At 32.0% G+C, this 17,470-nt stretch overlaps 1 protein-coding gene across 1 annotated transcript; it reads right to left on the reverse strand.

The window, feature by feature from the left end:
* Positions 1–14,601: 14,601 nt before the first annotated feature.
* LOC111627394 (dnaJ homolog shv-like) lies at positions 14,602–15,795 on the reverse strand (the record flags this gene model as incomplete). The annotated part of the gene is made up of 4 exons (XM_023370958.1): positions 14,602–15,144; positions 15,225–15,384; positions 15,451–15,562; positions 15,648–15,795. Coding segments are annotated over 4 exons (485 nt in total), but the record flags the coding sequence as incomplete, so codon positions are not given.
* Positions 15,796–17,470: the final 1,675 nt, after the last annotated feature.

Raw genomic sequence — 17,470 nt, forward strand, 5'->3', positions numbered from 1 at the left:
GTGATCTGCCAAAGGAATAACTGTTTGCAGGCTTGCTATGTGGAAAGTTAATTTTGTGAGATAAGCCGGGGGTACATGGTCTTGAATTAAACTCTCTATCACTTAATTGGCACAAGATCTGTGAGATCCGATTTCTGTGTTAAAGTAGTTAACCCCACACCTGCTAAAACAATTGGTCACCTGACAATTTTCCCACCACAAAATGTATAAAAGCCATCCTCCTTCCCCTCTTGGGGAGTTTCCAATCGAACGACCAAGACGGACACTAACTTCCCTTAGTCCTACTATACGACATCAATTGGAAGACCTTGGCCCCACCTCGCACCGCCTTTCAGAAATTAAAGCCGAAATTATCCCAGAGGTATGAAATATTATTGTAAACTCTCTCTCTCATCTGCGAAGTCTAAAGAGTTTTGTAAATTTTTAATTAGTTCGCGCGTTAAATAAATTGTTGTTTTGTTTTAAATGGTGTCGTTACTCGACTTAGCCAACGTCTTATCGTCGACCCCTCCGACTCTCCTCCATCGCGTAACGCGTAACTGAACGAAACGTCATCCTTGACAAGAAAGTAGATCACCGACCTGTAGCCGGAAGGAGAGGACTTCCCGACCTCCCCGGCGGCTCACAAATTGGTGTCACGGGAGTGGGGTTTGAATCTAAAAATCCCTACAAACATCACATATCGCAATGCCTTATCCCATTCATCAACAGCGAACAGCCAATGATAATACAAAAATGAATGAACACGACACCAATATATCTTAAAAATTTAAAAGTTTATTAATTTTAGAATGATTTAATCCAAAATGCAATTATTTAATAAATTTCTTTTCGGAAACTTTTAGCAATAAAATTTAATCAATCAGATCATCCAATCGCCGATTCATTCGTTATGGAGCCAATGTTGAATTTTTATAAAGAATTTTGTTTTATGTGGATGCCCGTTTCTCTTTCTTAGATGGCATTTCTCCTACAGGCCTCCATTGTCTCGACACCACTTCATAATACTGTTGTAGCATTGGTAAGCGTGGTATCGTGTCGCGCCGGTCTTGCAACGAAGCCAAGTGACGAACTTTTCTTCGTTGCCCTTCAACTTCAGAAATCTCTTGACGATTCGATATACGAATTGGTAGCCTCCGTCTCTGAACCGTCTTCCATACACGAGTCCAATGCCGGGCAATCTATAAGAGCGATTGGAACCTAGCGGACATCCGAGGAACGTCTTTCGTTTTTTGGTGTTTTTGATGGCCACCGGGTACCCATTTTTTCTTGTTTTCTTGTTAACTTTCGGTTTGGCCATTTCTTGGAAAGACGAACCAACAATGTTTGTTTTTTCTAATAATGTAATCGAAAAAATGGTTTATCAAATAATACGTCGATTGTTATTTTTTAACAATACCGTATTCATTTGTATTTTAACAATAATTATAAATGTACAATTTCGATTTCAATATTCAATTTCTCGCTACATTAATTTACCAATCAGTGTTCTCTTGCACTTCCGACTACGATCCATAAAAACGCACGCCACAAACAACGGAATACGTAAAATGCATATTTTATCATTATTTATAAGAGTCCCCTTTTGAGAAAATTGCCTTGTTTTAACAAAACCATACATATTTAGAAAATAAAAAACAAAATCCTAAAACAACTTACTCTGTTAGTCGTAAATAATAAGTTCGATTTTAAAAATAGAAATGCAATCTGACACTTTTTTTCTCTTTAATATAATCAGAAAAAGTCATCTTACTATCAAAAATAATTCCCAGATTTGAAATTTTATCCACATACTTCACAACCGAATTGTTTACGCTAAATACAGGGTTTGAAGCAACGAGCTAGAATATATGATGGGTTTCGTAAGAGCGAAAAAACACCAACTTAAAAATTAACATACAGTCGACCCCCTATAACACTGTTGATTATTCTGTTTTATATGAATTCCATGTTGTACGAGTCACTTAGATTTTACAAATACGTAAGCCGTTCACAGCCCGGCACAGGTATTTGTAAAATCTAAGTGACTCGTACTACATGGAATTCATATAAAACGGAATTATCAACAGTGTTATGGGGGGTCAACTGTACGTTTAAACTTTACAACAGTTTAGGTAAGTCAGTAATGGTATTAATATCTTAGTGAAGAATCTTTGGATCGTGGCTGATAATTTTATCGTCATTCACGCATACGTAACACAAAAAGAATTACTTTGTGAAATATTATCGATACATGAAATGAAAAATGGAATATTCAAATATGAACCCTGTTGACATCCACAAATTGGTACAAATTCAGAGAAAAAATAAATCGTTTATTTTATTTGAGGTTGCCAAATTTGAACCCAAGTCAAAACGGCAGAAGTGGATGTGATAAAAAAAATCGTCTCGATTTATTTATACATGTACTGAAAAGGATTACAGAAACCAGTGCTCTTGGTGTTCTCTGCAAGTGAAAAGAAAGTCCGTTTTCTTGGAAGAGAGTTCTGGAAGAAGAGGATGTGTCCAAGAGGGAAGGATCCTTCTGTTGTTTGGTGGCCCGAGCCGATATTATCGACGGTCCGGAGAGGAAGTAATCTGGAAAGAGAGAGTCGCGAGTGAAATTAAAGACGAAACCAGGAAAGGTCCGACACTTAAAGAAACCGGAGGGAGAAGCTATCTAGTCCTTGGAATTCGGAGATATATATTTTCTGTCCCTGTTTGCCCATTCCGATTGGTCACTTTTCCTCATTCTCACTTTCTAAGTAGTCGATCAGTTATTACTAAGTGTAACGAGATCTCAACTTAGATCGTAAAATCGACTTTTAATTCGATCCCAACCGGAGATAGTTGATCTTAATTGTCTAGTTTTCCTTTATCGTGTTTTTGAGAACAGATGCCGGGTTGCAATTTTTAATCATATTTTTAATTTATTTAATTTAAATTATATGCTATCCACCTAAAAATAGTGTTTTACCCCTATACATCATACTTTTCCTTTAATAATAGAGTCGTGCCGATCATCTATATCAGCGGTCGGCAACCTTTCTGACCTCACGGACCACTAAACTAACAATTTTGAATCTCGCGGACCACTATCATGAATTTTTTTTTAACGATACAAAATCTGTAGAATGATGAATAAGAATAAGTTCAATTTTACTATATTATAATTAAACACGCGAGTTTCATATTAACAAATTAATGCAAACCTAAAGTTCATTGCTGATTGCTTGAAATAAGTTCATGGATTGTTAGCGCTTTTCCACGAATGACGACAATCGCACTCACAATATTGTTTATTGTTCATTATTTATTGATAACAGTCACTTCGTATTTGGTTTTAGATTCGAATGAGAACCCCAATGAGTGAAAAAAAACAACTAAGCATTTTGCATTTTTTCGTAATACTTCGCGTAACCTTCAGTTGATCAATGTCCAAATTTCTCCACGGACCACCCAAATTTTCTCACAGACCATCGGTTGCCGACCACTGATCTATATAACACCTTTTGGGGAAAATTTTTGAATTGAAAAGCGTGACATCCGGTGCAAACTGGACGTTTGTATACAGTTAATCGGGCCTCCTGCCCAAGCTTTCCATATCTGGTCTCGACTTTCACCTACTGTAACTCTGTTCTCGAAATTAAGGAAGGACAGACAGGCAGACAGACGATTTGATAAAGTGTTTGAAACTGAACAATTTTCAAACACTTTAAATATTGCAAGAGAATTCGAGATTAGCCTATAACAGAGTTTTTCAACCGTCGGTCCGCGAAATATTTCATCGATCCGCAGAAAGATATTTTATCGTACTTTTTTTTTACTCTTTCTGCCCTGTGGGCACTAAGAGGGCCTCTTTTTGCAAGCCCATTATGGGTTCGGCCAGGCCCAGAATGGGGCTGCCGGGTGGTGAGGGACGGGGCCCGACGTATCTGAACGGACCACCCCCCGAAAAATTCCTGGAAATTTTTTCGACCCGTTCGGATTCGAACCCGGGTCCCCCAAGGTGGTAGGCTGCCACCTTGACCGTTCGGCCATCCGTTTTTTTTTTTTTTTTGTTAAAATAACAAATAATTTTATTATCCAGACAATGTATCAATTATACAGAAATTATACCAAGATAGATGGTTATAGAATAGTTACATATTTACATGGAAAATATTCAATAGTTTACAAAATCATCACAGGNGAATTTTGTTTTATGTGGATGTCCGTTTTTCTTTCTTAGATGGCATTTCTTCTACAGAAATCTATTGTCTCGACACCACTTCATAATACTGTCGTAGCATTGGTAGGCGTGGTATCGTGTTGCGCCGGTCTTGCAACGAAGCCAAGTGACGAACTTTTCTTCGTTGCCCTTCAATCATATAAATATAGAATCCTAATCCTAATCCTACAGATATTGTTATCGCTAGGTATCGTTTACGTAATGAATTTTCTAGAGTACCTAGATTATACTCTAGAATTTTCCAATATAAAATATATAATTTATAATTAGAAATACTTTGTTGTTGATCAGTTCAATCGAGAGTTTATTATGTTAGTATATACTAAGTAATACTTATAGCTACTAAGTATCTGATTAAAACACATTTAATGCCAAAGTTGGCGTGGAGCATCCTATATTGCCTTGGGGAAATTTTATCCTTTGTTTATAAGACAGAAAGTTTATTTTTATTGTACACTTTAAAGAATATATTTCATCTACTAGTTTGTATTAGTATTCTATATATTAATTTTTTATTGGTATAAAAATATGTTACAAATTATGATTATAAAAATTGTATTTTTGTTTAGTATTAATTTTTGTGTTTCTTACTGAAATTAAATTTTATTTACAAATTTAACACTTATTTATATTATTTTGTTTATTTTCTGATAAATTTAAAAAATATATATGTCTTATAAAACATCCTTTTTAATGTATAAATGTTTTGGCATATTGGTAGGGAAATTGGTTTTACACTGGCAGTGAATATATTAAATCAATTTAGTGTTTATATTCCTGTTATTTCCTCATTTTCAATAGACATTATTTTATATTTTCATGAAAATCATCTAATTTTGGTACACCTTATAAGGAACCTCTACTGTATATTATGCATTATTTCAAAATGAGCTTTCAGAATTGAAAGCTATTACATTTGTTAAATTAACATTATACCATATTAATTTTTATAAGAATTCATTTCTTTTCTATCATATTATACAATGAAACAAAAATTTTAAAATGTTTGTTAAAAAGTATTAGCTTAATAATTTTAAACAAAGCTTATGCAAAATTCTTTTTAACTTTTAATTGTTTCATAATAAATCTACATATATAATCAAGATGGGTTGATAATAGGGTTTCTCATTTCCCAGTCCTTTGCTTGTCCCGGGATTTCAGGAAAACAGTGAGCTGTTTCCTGGGATCCTGGGATATAATTAATTATTTTTAAGATATAAAATAAATCTCAAAATCAAATGATATAATTATTTTTCATTTTTTAAAGCAATTTAATATGTTCTGCAACCTACAAAATCATATTAATAATGCTGTGTTAGGTCTATAGGCCCATAATAAAAATTACCTTTAAATAACGTGGAAATTTTCACAAATAGAAAAAAATTAATTAAAGTTTGCTGGAAACTGCATACAACAACAACAAAAAAATGTTTTGAATTGAATTAAAAATNAAATGCTTATTCATTACAGAAATAATCTTTTGCCTGTTGGTCAATGTATATTTATCCTGTTTTACATGTTTATTGTCTGTTATGTTCTTTATTTATGCTGTATGTCATGTGCATCTTTACAACAACACAGACAAACGCCCATTACTTTAATTACATACGTTAGAAGGTAACCGAGATGTCGATATCTACCGGGCGAGGAGTGAAGGGGCTAAAACGGGTTGGACGGATTAGTCGACGATGGTCGCCGATAGTGAAGAAGGTTCGGTTCCCGACCGACTCGTAAGGAAAGACCGAGTGATTTTTTTTGAGCTGTGCTGCCAAGTGTATGTAAACAAAGCAAATGAAACCGATCCCTGGCACGATTTTACACAAAAGAAAGTGCTTTCGGTCAGGTTAAATGGTCGTTGTATGGCCAACTGACCGTAATTTGTGTGCGGCTGTTAAAAATGAGGGGATTGCCGTCCACGTATTAAGAAGGGTGACGTAAGAGAGAGACGAGAGAGAGAGCAAATTAAAAAATACATTGATATAGTCTTAAAAAGAGCACGTATTCGAATAATCAGACAAGGAAAATGAAAGAATAAAATCTTAATATGAAAGAATTTTAAACATTATGAATCGAACATCATCATTAAGAATTTATATATAAATTCTTTTCCCGAAGATGACATTGATAGTGTCAAAAATACTAGTACGGCTGCTTTTATGAAATGATTAAAGTACATAATGTCAAAAGACTGTTTCTTTTATTAGTTTTATACATTTTTTTTGGCATCGAATGTGTCTCTGCCAATTTTGAAAGAGTATTTAGAGTAAGCATACTTATACAATATTTAAGATTGGTCACGAACTTTCACTACCAGCAGCTGATTGGAAAATCAAAACAGTGGTGGTGTATACATATAATTTAAAGAATATATGTTAATTTCATTTGCATTCTTTAATTGTGTCCCATGCTTATGAAATGTTCGGAGACATGGAACATAAGTAAAGAACGCAAATGAGTTTATATCCTTTAAATATCAAACCATAATAAAAGAATTTTGAATTGAGCATTTGATTTTATCAGTCACAAATGTTTATTGACAAAATTATTTTGTTCTATTAAGTGTGTACTAGTCATTCTTCAATATCTTACTACATTATACAAAATTACAATTTTTCTTATGTAATTGTATGAAGTTCATATCATAAGAGTAAAAATTAGAATGGTTAATGAAGAGTTAAAACAGTGAGAATTACTATAGAAAGAATAATTTGCTAAGAATAGAGGAGATATTACATGAGGTTTACCATCACTGGTAAAGGATTTTGAAGATACATCTGGCCTCTGCTGTTGTATGGTTACAAAAACTTCAGAGGAAAATCAATGCTGTTGATTGCTGGTTCTACTGCTGCATACTAAAAGATTAGCTGGATAGAAAGATTCCAAATGAAATCTGGAGAAAAACTAAGACTAACCCTTTACTATTGCTTACTTTTGAAGCAAGAAAATTAGCATTTGCTGATCATATTTTAAGAATGTCATCTGGTGAGAATTCTCTCGTAACTTTTGAAGGCTTTGCTGTAAGATACCGAAAAATTGCGAGACCATAGAAAACCTTCTTTAGTGATGTGAAGATTTAAACTGTTATCCCTAAATATCAAAAGCTAAAAAGAATGGCAAAACATAGCAATATGATGCAGAATGGTAACCTAACTTTGCAATAGAGTTAGCATTTTATGATGATGAAACTATTAAAATATCAAAAAATATATATAATCTGTTGAATTAAATGATTTTCTAAAGCAGGAAAATTCAGTTGGGATTGAATGACTTGTATTGAGTCTGAAAAGTGGAAGTTACTGAAAGCAAAAAAGTAAAGTATATTTTATTAAAAGTGAATTCTGGCGAGATTTGTCTTCCAACTGACGTTTCCAATCAAGAATGAGAATAAGTAGAGCATTTAAAAGAATTAGAGGACGGACAAAATAAATGTCTATGCGTAATTTGAATTAAAAAGACAGACGGTATATTTCACAATATAAAAAGTGTAGAAGAAACTAAATTGTCTTCAAACTTCCATCATGTCCAATCACTAGGAACAAAACAGTCTACAGTTTTTACGCAATCATCGGCAATTGATCAATGGTTACATACAGGGCAGCTTCCATAAATTATGTAACATGGAGAATGACTGAGTGTGTATGTCGAGCACACAGCATACAGCATTACGTAACTGTACAGTGTGTGTGTGAGGTTACAGATTTTTTTTAATGATGCTGATTGGTTTGAATTTTCTTCCTGTCTGTATAATTTAAATTACCTAGTCAACTATACATTTGCATGGCTCGTATTTGCATGTTTTAAAGCTGGATGAAAATAGGACCAAATAAAATCTTCCTCCAACAGGGGAATGATACGACTTGACTTCCTGTGTTTAATAAATCTGGACTTTATTAAACATCAAATGGAAAAAATAAATTGGAATTTTGTTTTATGGTTTTGATATAGAAAAATTGATTTTTAATTAAGATATAGCATTACATCAAGACTTGACCGTAAACAGAACTGTATTCTGTTTATGGTCAACTCTTGATGTCAAAAAGTAGCAACAGCAGTGGTCCTTGTTCTTATAGCATTATATAATTTTATAGGGGTACAGTGAATAGTATTACAATGCACTATGAGAGATAGCACGGTAATGAAAATTATAAAAAATGGCATTACATAATGTAGAAGCTCCCTTGTTTAGTGTTATTTTTATTTTTGACTCTTTGTTGGTGAATTAGATGGCCTCTTTTTTTTTTTTTTTAAATCATGCTCATCATGGTTGGACCCAACCAACCAAGATGAGCATGATTGGAGGTGGCTGTGTGGTGAGGGAAGAGACCAATCATATAGAAGACAGGCCATATACTAAATACCATTTTCTACCTGGAACAAGCACAAGCCTGCAAGTTGATAGGGTAGAAACCTATGTCTTGTCGAGTATTTTTCTACCATTTGCTGTTCTGACTGTTCTCAAGTTGTTACTTATACAGTAGCACACATGATATACTTTGTACTAGCTTTTAATTTTATTTTTAAATAATGAATTGTTATTGGTTTAAAATCACTATATAACTTTTCCCATTGCATAACCTGCTCTTCTTTCAAACTGTCTTTTAAATGCAGTTTATACACACAAAAATAATTTGGAACAATTTATACAGTAAGCTGAAATTTTAAAAAGTTAGGTATTAAAACTGCTAATAGCAAAAACGCAGTAAAAGTTTCCAAATTCAGACCGCATGATACAATAATTATATTTACCAGCAGCAAAATTATTAAGTTTGAAAGAAAAAAAAAGAACTTAGAAGTCATATTGTATAATAATTATTTTATTTACTGAGTGTTCAATCTGAGAATTTAATACAGTAAGCTATATATTTTATATCTCCTCCCCATTTACAAGATGAAATATTTAACGAGTGTCGACCATTTAGAATATTTTACTCACAAGATTGAAATGCTCTTTTACTTTGATTAGATGGATTATAAGTTCCAATCTAAAAACACTTGTAATAATCAATGTAAAAGTTTTTTGACTATCAGAAATAATGGAACCAGATTTTGATTTAAGTGAGGTTTGGGAATGGAGGATGCTCACACATTTCGACCTTATTGTTTGTTTAACAAGTTTTAAACATTAAATGACAAATTAATAAGATTTTAATATATTTTGCATGCTTATGTGATTCACTTCTTACTTTATATATTTAAAAAACTTCCATGAATTATTTAGATTGAATCTGTTCAGTACTTAAGACCAGTGTTTCCCAACTCATTTTAAATGGAAACCTACAACATATTTTTTTTTTGGCAAGAACAATATCGCAATTGACAAAGTATATATATTGTCAAAGAAGTACGTATAGATAGTTGTCTAATCTTACACTAATCTCATTATAACCTTTTGTTTGTTCAGTTGGATAGAAGTTATAAATTTAGGGTGATCTATTTAAGCACTCCTTTATTTATAAGCTAGACCATGGGACATAAATACACCATGCACTTGTTATTCTAAGCCATTCCTTGCACAGAGATGTGCCAGATTGCTGAGACTGTAGACCTAAAGACAATGACGTGGCCTTTTGCCCTTCAGTACAGATTCTTTTGAGGGCAAGAGAGCAAATAATATAGATGCTGACATGCAATACAGTTTGAAGAAATGAAACCTAAGTAGTAAACTGGAAAACAGGATGTGTTACATGACTAACATTTTTGTGTAAATGGAAGTGCATAGGCAATCACAGTGGGCATAGTATGCCAGATAATTGAGAAGCAAATTAGCAAGAGTGTACTGTGGTTTTTTCTTTAACTAAATTTATTGGGATTCTTGGTAACTTCCAGAACTTTCAAGAGATCTTTATAATCTTATGGAATTTGGTTAATGTTGCCTTGTAAAGTGGCTTTACTCTAAATAATAGTGGTTTTCAATAATAGAGTATTCCAATGGCATTCATCATATATAGGGATTAATTAATTCACAGTTGCCATGTAAAGTAACAAACACACCCAAACAACCTTAAAATGAAGCAATATTTAAAACGTTTTCAATAATTTTTAACAATTTTCCTCAAGTAAAATACATAATGGAAGTTCAAATGCTTATATTCTGAAATACAAATTCAAACATAGTGATCGGACCATAGCAAATCATAAAAATAATGCGCGACTTCAAACTAATTCAAAAATAATAATATAAAGTAAAATCAATACCAAACTTAAACAGATAACCACAATGAATACAAAAATAAATAAAATAAAAATTTAAACAGTCCACACCATAACCATCATAGGGCTTCAAGTCACTTGCATAGTAGGTATTCAAAAAGAAGACTTCTATGCTGCCAAAAGTGAGTTAATGTCCCTGAAATTGACAGAATGACCCCAACATAAAGCTTTATAAATATGAAAAGCCTCCACATGTCATATATGTTGGCGGCTTTCCCTTTTTTGGATAATTTTAGATTGGTCCCATTCGACACTAGTAGCTCCCTGATTGGCGATAGCATATGCCACTAAGGCAGTGGACAGGTTAGATTTCCTTTGCCGTTAAGGCAGTGGATGGGTTAACTTCCTTATGACATTCTATTATGTATTCTACTTGAGGAAGGTTATTAAAAACAATCAAAAATGTTTTAGTTATTAAATTATTGCTGCATTTTAAGGTTGTTTGGGTGTGTTTATATAAGGATTCTTGGTGACTTGCATAATCTCCAAGAGATCTTTGCCAATCTTATGGAATTTGGTGGAAAATACTGGATGCATTACCTTGTAAAGTGGCTTTAATCTGAATTCTAGTTTTTTAATAATAGAGTATTCCTCTGGTTTTCAACATATTCTATTTGGACCTATAAGCCAATATGTAAAATTCCAAAAGTTACATAAAATAGTAACTTTTGGGTGAGCAGTAGAAGATTGGCCTAATTTTCAAATCCCATTTTCTGAAAAACAATGGTTTTGTAATCAAACATTAATATTGTGGGTATAGAGCTATATCACAATATTAATGTTTGATTTTTAATTCAACAAATTATATGGTGTGTGGCAGAAAAACCTATTTTAAAACTATATAACTAGTGAAATTTACTACTAAATATACAGTAATACCTCGACTTACTCCATCCCGACTTATGCAAACCCGGAGTTACATGATTTTCAAATCTTGTCGATTCATCTTTTGTCTGAGCGCCACACAACTCTTGATTACTCCCCCCCACACTATTGTTCAGCTTACATGTTCGGATGTGTCGTGCAGAATCGACACATAGCTACAATTTATTTTGTGTTATTTATTTCTGTGTTTGTTATATCTACAGAGACTTGATAGACTCTATGTGGTGATTTCTTGTAACCGTGAATGAATCAAAAGACGAAATAAGATTAACGAGAACATTTATTAGCTNGTTTATAGGGAACTTTTACTATTTTTTACGGATACCGGTAGCAATTTTTTCGTAGTTTTATAGGAATCGTAACTATAGGGACCATAATTATAGGGAGGTCGACTGTATTATGGGTATAGAGCTATATCACAATATTAATGTTTGATTTTTAATTCAACAAATTATATGGTGTGTGGCAGAAAAACCTATTTTAAACCTATATAACTAGTGAAATTTAATACTAAATATACAGTAGTACCTCGACTTACGCCATCCCGACTTATGCGAACCCAGAGTTACGTGATTTTCAAATCTCGTTGATTCATCTTTTGTTTGAGCGCCATGCAACTCTTGATTACTCCCCCCCACACTATTGTTCAGCTTACATGTTTGGATGTGTCGTGCGGAATCGACACATAGCTACAATTTATTTCTCTGTTAGTTATATCTACAGAGACTTGATAGACTCTATGTGGCGATTTCTTGTAACCGTGAATGAATCAAAAGACGAAATAAGATTAATGAGAAAATTTATTAGCTTACATACATCTGACTTGGATTTTACACAAATTGAGAAATTATACCCCGACTTACGCGAATTAGACTTACAAGGTTATCGCTCGGTCCCACCTATCGCGTAAGTTTGGAGTATTACTGTAATTCATTAATACTAAACTGATTATCATTAAATGTCATTTTATTACACATAGATTACTAATTCTTTATCTTCTTAATCTTTTTAGTTATTAATTATGCAGTAGTACACAGCTCATACAGGGTGCACTTCCTTGTCGAGCAGCTAGATAAGCAAGCCAGTGACATAGTTCATTTCATATGAAACGATCTGTGTCATTGGTTTGCTTACTTAGCTGTTTGATAAAGAGACACATCCATGGTGTCAGATTTTGAACAGTTACATACGGACAAAATATTAATTCATACTAAAGATTAGACTTAATGTTACGAGACCAACTAATATAAGTTCTTGTTCGTGTTAATGTAGGATGCATTTATTATATTTACACAGATTGATTAGAGTGGTAATTACATCATGTCAGTTTGTAAGTAGCTCATGTTTAGTTGATAAAAATGTAGCTTGCCATCTGTATAAAGATTAACCACGTGAGTAAAAACATCTGTTTCGGTTTAGTACCATATATTCACTGATATCAAATCCTTAATTATATTAAGTGAAAAACTTTTTGTTATTTAGGGCAATGGTATATCGTCGTTGCTTTTGGTTAGTTTAAATTATCATTCATTAGAAATATTTTCATTCATTAGCATTTCATTAATCTATAAATTACCAGATCACTTGTCTGTCGATTGCCAGAACCCTAAAAAATATGAATTTGATTCAAATGTTAAGTAGATAAGACTTGAAAGTACAGCATTATAAATTTTTCAGAGAAAGTGGATACAAGAATATTCATTTTATCTTGCTACAGAAAGCTGTTTAGAATATTAAAGTTTAGAATTAGCTTAATTATAATAATTTACTAGGCACAGTTTGTTTTCTGGTTTGAACGTGAACTAAGAATTGAATCCAAAGTGTTAGCAAGTCAATAATAATGTTTTGGGGCCTCCAATATTAGTTGTGACTTGCTGTTAAAGACAGTGTTATTGAATTGCTAGTTAGAATTACAGGGATTTTTATTACATTTTTAATTTCCTCATCTTATATTGTGTAAAACGTCAAAGTTTAATCAATCAACCAATCAAATTTTGAGATAAAACTCAATTCTATAAACCACATAGAAGTGGTTTTTACTAATGTTACATCTCATGTTTGTAAAGTAGGTGTTTTTGTTAGTGAGATGAAGTATTTGAATGCCAAAGCTGTGCTTGTTGCAAAACTGCAAAACCTATATATAATTTATTTAACACTATAAAATTTAGTATAACATATACCAGTCATTATATACTAAAGTTTAATTCTTATATATTATTCAGGAGAGATTTTTATTCTATTCTTGGGGTACCTCGCACTGCAACTTTAAATCAAATAAAGAAAGCTTACAGACAGCTTGCTAAAGAATTACATCCAGATAAAAATAAGGATGATCCTAAAGCGCAGGATAAATTTTCAGATTTAGGAGCTGCTTATGAGGTACGATAGTTTTTACTGAAAATATATTTGAATAAATTTGGAATAATATGTCTATATTTCAATTTAAAAATGATTTTACTTCATTTACAGGTATTATCAGATCCTGATAAAAGAAAGTGCATAGGCAATCACAGTGGGCATAGTATGCCAGATAATTGAGAAGCAAATTAGCAAGAGTGTACTGTGGTTTTTTCTTTAACTAAATTTATTGGGATTCATGGTAACTTCCAGAACTTTCAAGAGATCTTTATAATCTTATGGAATTTGGTTAATGTTGCCTTGTAAAGTGGCTTTACTCTAAATAATAGTGGTTTTCAATAATAGAGTATTCCAATGGCATTCATCATATATAGGGATTAATTAATTCACAGTTGCCATGTAAAGTAACAAACACACCCAAACAACCTTAAAATGAAGCAATATTTAAAACGTTTTCAATAATTTTTAACAATTTTCCTCAAGTAAAATACATAATGGAAGTTCACATGCTTANGTTTGTAGACTTGTGGAGATTTGAAGTAAATTTTTGTAATGACACTTCTTGCAAATTAGCCATCGTTCTCCATTTCTCATTTATGGTTGTCAATCCCAATACAGATCAGGTTCGCCTAGCTGCATAACTTTAATATGCTGACGTCACGCACACAGTTTTGATTATTTAAGTATGTAAAATTCTGATTAAGATTAGCCAAAATATTTTGCTAGTTATCTTAAAAAAAGGCAGCAAGATGTTTAATTTCAAAATTGATTTTATTCTTTCAAAGATTATAAAAAAAAAAAAAAAAAAAACTGCATGCTAGACTTAAAGATCTCAAGTGCTAGGTGCAGCTCCTTAATATAGATCGGTTCATTCTCTGCTTTGACAGAATAAATAAAAACTTAAGTGACTTTGTAAAGTACACAAACATAAATGACAATTCTTTTGATTTAAATAACTGATCATTTTATTTAATATTTTAAGCCATGGTTGCCAGTTTTGTAATGGCATAAATGCAGTTATGCTAATATCAAAACAATGTTTGATGTTTTTGTAACCGAACGAACACAAGATTATGGTTTTGGAGACCACGGAGTGGATTGTCAATTTTATTTGACTTGTATCAAACTGAAGTGAAATAAATTTACAAATGCATTTTTTCCAAACACATACATTTGTATTTTAAAACAAATATGTAATGAGACAAAAAGAATAAAAATGTTCCTTGTACAAAATCAAACGTTAAAAATGTGGATTCTTTCTTGCATACGTAATCGAGACGGTGAATGTACTTAAATGTGGTGGAATTAATGTGTTGTGGAGGACGACGGACCTTCGGCTGAATCGAGGAATTCAAAGAAATATGAAATTTTGGCCTCCCTTTACATTGTTCTCATTGGTACTAAATATTAATGCTATTAATAACCTCTTAGACCGTTATAAACTTTAGTCTTAGATTCTTCATTTAGTATCTTACGCACGGCTGAAAATGAGCATTGGTCACTTAGCATAATTAATTACAAATTTAATTGTTAAAAAATAAGCAGAGTAATTTGTTATTACCTTCTTTCGCTTCATTATCTAATTCCCCCTTGGGAAAATCTACGTCAAATGTTATGTATAAAGTACCATGAAGATTGTTGTTTTCGTAATTCGGCATTCCTTCTCCCTTCTTCCTTATTCTTGCTCCTGGCCATGTAATTTTATCGCGAGAAATTTGCACCTAAACACAGAAACAAAAATTTTTTTACTTTTGTCAATTTTGAGTAACTAAAAATAAATTACATACTTTGTGCCCGTCTAAATGAACTATTTCCATCTTGAATCCATTGAGTGCATCGGTTAAAGAAATTGTGACATTTGTATAAAGATCATCTTCTTTTCTTTCAAATATGGAATGCCTTAAAAAAATAAATATTTTAAAATACTTCCAACACATTACTAAAAGTACAAAACTGACTTTTTTTTAATAAATTTCATTCTTACGGTAATGTTTTTATCCTAACCCTTAAATCGCCAGGTTCTCCATCAATATGAGGTTCTCCTATTAAAAATAAAATTATATATACATAAAGTTTAATAGATGATGAATTTAATTTTAGTAGAGTCTCAACAATTTGAAGTTCCACATAGTCTTAGACACTACCACTTTTGAGTCGACGTACTGTACGCATGCTTGACTGAAACGTGTAAAAATTTATATATTTGGGTAATTCAAATTAAGCATGTGATGAGATGGCACAATGAAATTGTAAGCACGTCTAAAAGTCTGATGTTGGCTTTCAATTTCTTGCATTTATGAAATGTTATGGTTGATGCTTGGGGTGTCATCATGTATTTTAAGCACAATACATCATCATTACTAAAGTGATTTTTAATATAATATAACAGATGTAATGTTATTACTGTTTTTCACTGTATACATGTTCTGTAAACTTGGAGTTTTTGTTGCTTGAGATTAGATTATCTCATTCCTGATCAAACTGTTGAGAATCTACTGCAATTAGTTTATATATATATAAAAAATATAAAAATTATTTAAAATTATCTTTACTAGAATGTAATATATATATATATATTACATTCTAGTAAAGATAATTTTAAATAATTTTTATATTTTTTATATATATATAAACTAATTGCAGTAGATTCTCAACAGTTTGATCAGGAATGACATAATCTAATCTCAAGCAACAAAAACTCCAAGTTTACAGAACATGTATACAGTGAAAAACAGTAATAACATTACATCTGTTATATTATATTAAAAATCACTTTAGTAATGATGATGTATTGTGCTTAAAATACATGATGACACCCCAAGCATCAACCATAACATTTCATAAATGCAAGAAATTGAAAGCCAACATCAGACTTTTAGACGTGCTTACAATTTCATTGTGCCATCTCATCACATGCTTAATTTGAATTACCCAAATATATAAATTTTTACACGTTTCAGTCAAGCATGCGTACAGTACGTCGACTCAAAAGTGGTAGTGTCTAAGACTATGTGGAACTTCAAATTGTTGAGACTCTACTAAAATTAAATTCATCATCTATTAAACTTTATGTATATATAATTTTATTTTTAATAGGAGAATTTCTTTGGCGATTTTGCCTTCTTTGGTGGTTCACAACGTTCAGATTCCCAAGAGATTCCAAGAGGAGCTGATCTGGTTATGAATCTCTGGGTAACACTAGAAGAATTATACTCTGGAAATTTTGTTGAGGTAAAGTAAATACTAAAGAAAGTTTTTAGATAGAATTTTCTGTATTTTAATTGCTCTATATGATTATAAAAATTAAGCTTGTTAAGGTTATCTTTTAAAAGTGAATTCAAATTTAGGTTATTAGGAATAAACCAGTAATGAAATCTGCTAGCGGAACCCGAAAATGCAATTGCAGACAAGAGATGGTTACAAGACAGTTAGGACCGGGAAGGTTTCAAATGATGCAACAAACTGTGTGTGATGAGTGTCCTAATGTAAAGTAAGTTTACTTTTTTTTACATTAACTTTTTAAATAAATTCAGAAATTTTATTATTTTAATATTAATTTAATACCATTAAACTATTAATTGTAATTGTCAAAAATAAGTATCAAAGTCAAAATAAATATTTTTTTTATACATGCATAAGGCATATGTGTTAGTCTTATTTAAAAATTATCACACTCCCTTATGCAAATCACTCCTGCTCACATTAGTTTGGATATGGAAGAGTTACTGTATTTCCTATATCATGTAATGAAAAGTTTTGCAAGAATGGTACATTTAATACAGTAAAATCCACTTACATATCGAAAGT

Source organism: Centruroides sculpturatus, unplaced genomic scaffold, assembly GCF_000671375.1.
Source record: "Centruroides sculpturatus isolate CEXI.00-Female unplaced genomic scaffold, Cexi_2.0 scaffold434, whole genome shotgun sequence".
Lineage (NCBI taxonomy): Eukaryota > Metazoa > Arthropoda > Arachnida > Scorpiones > Buthidae > Centruroides > Centruroides sculpturatus.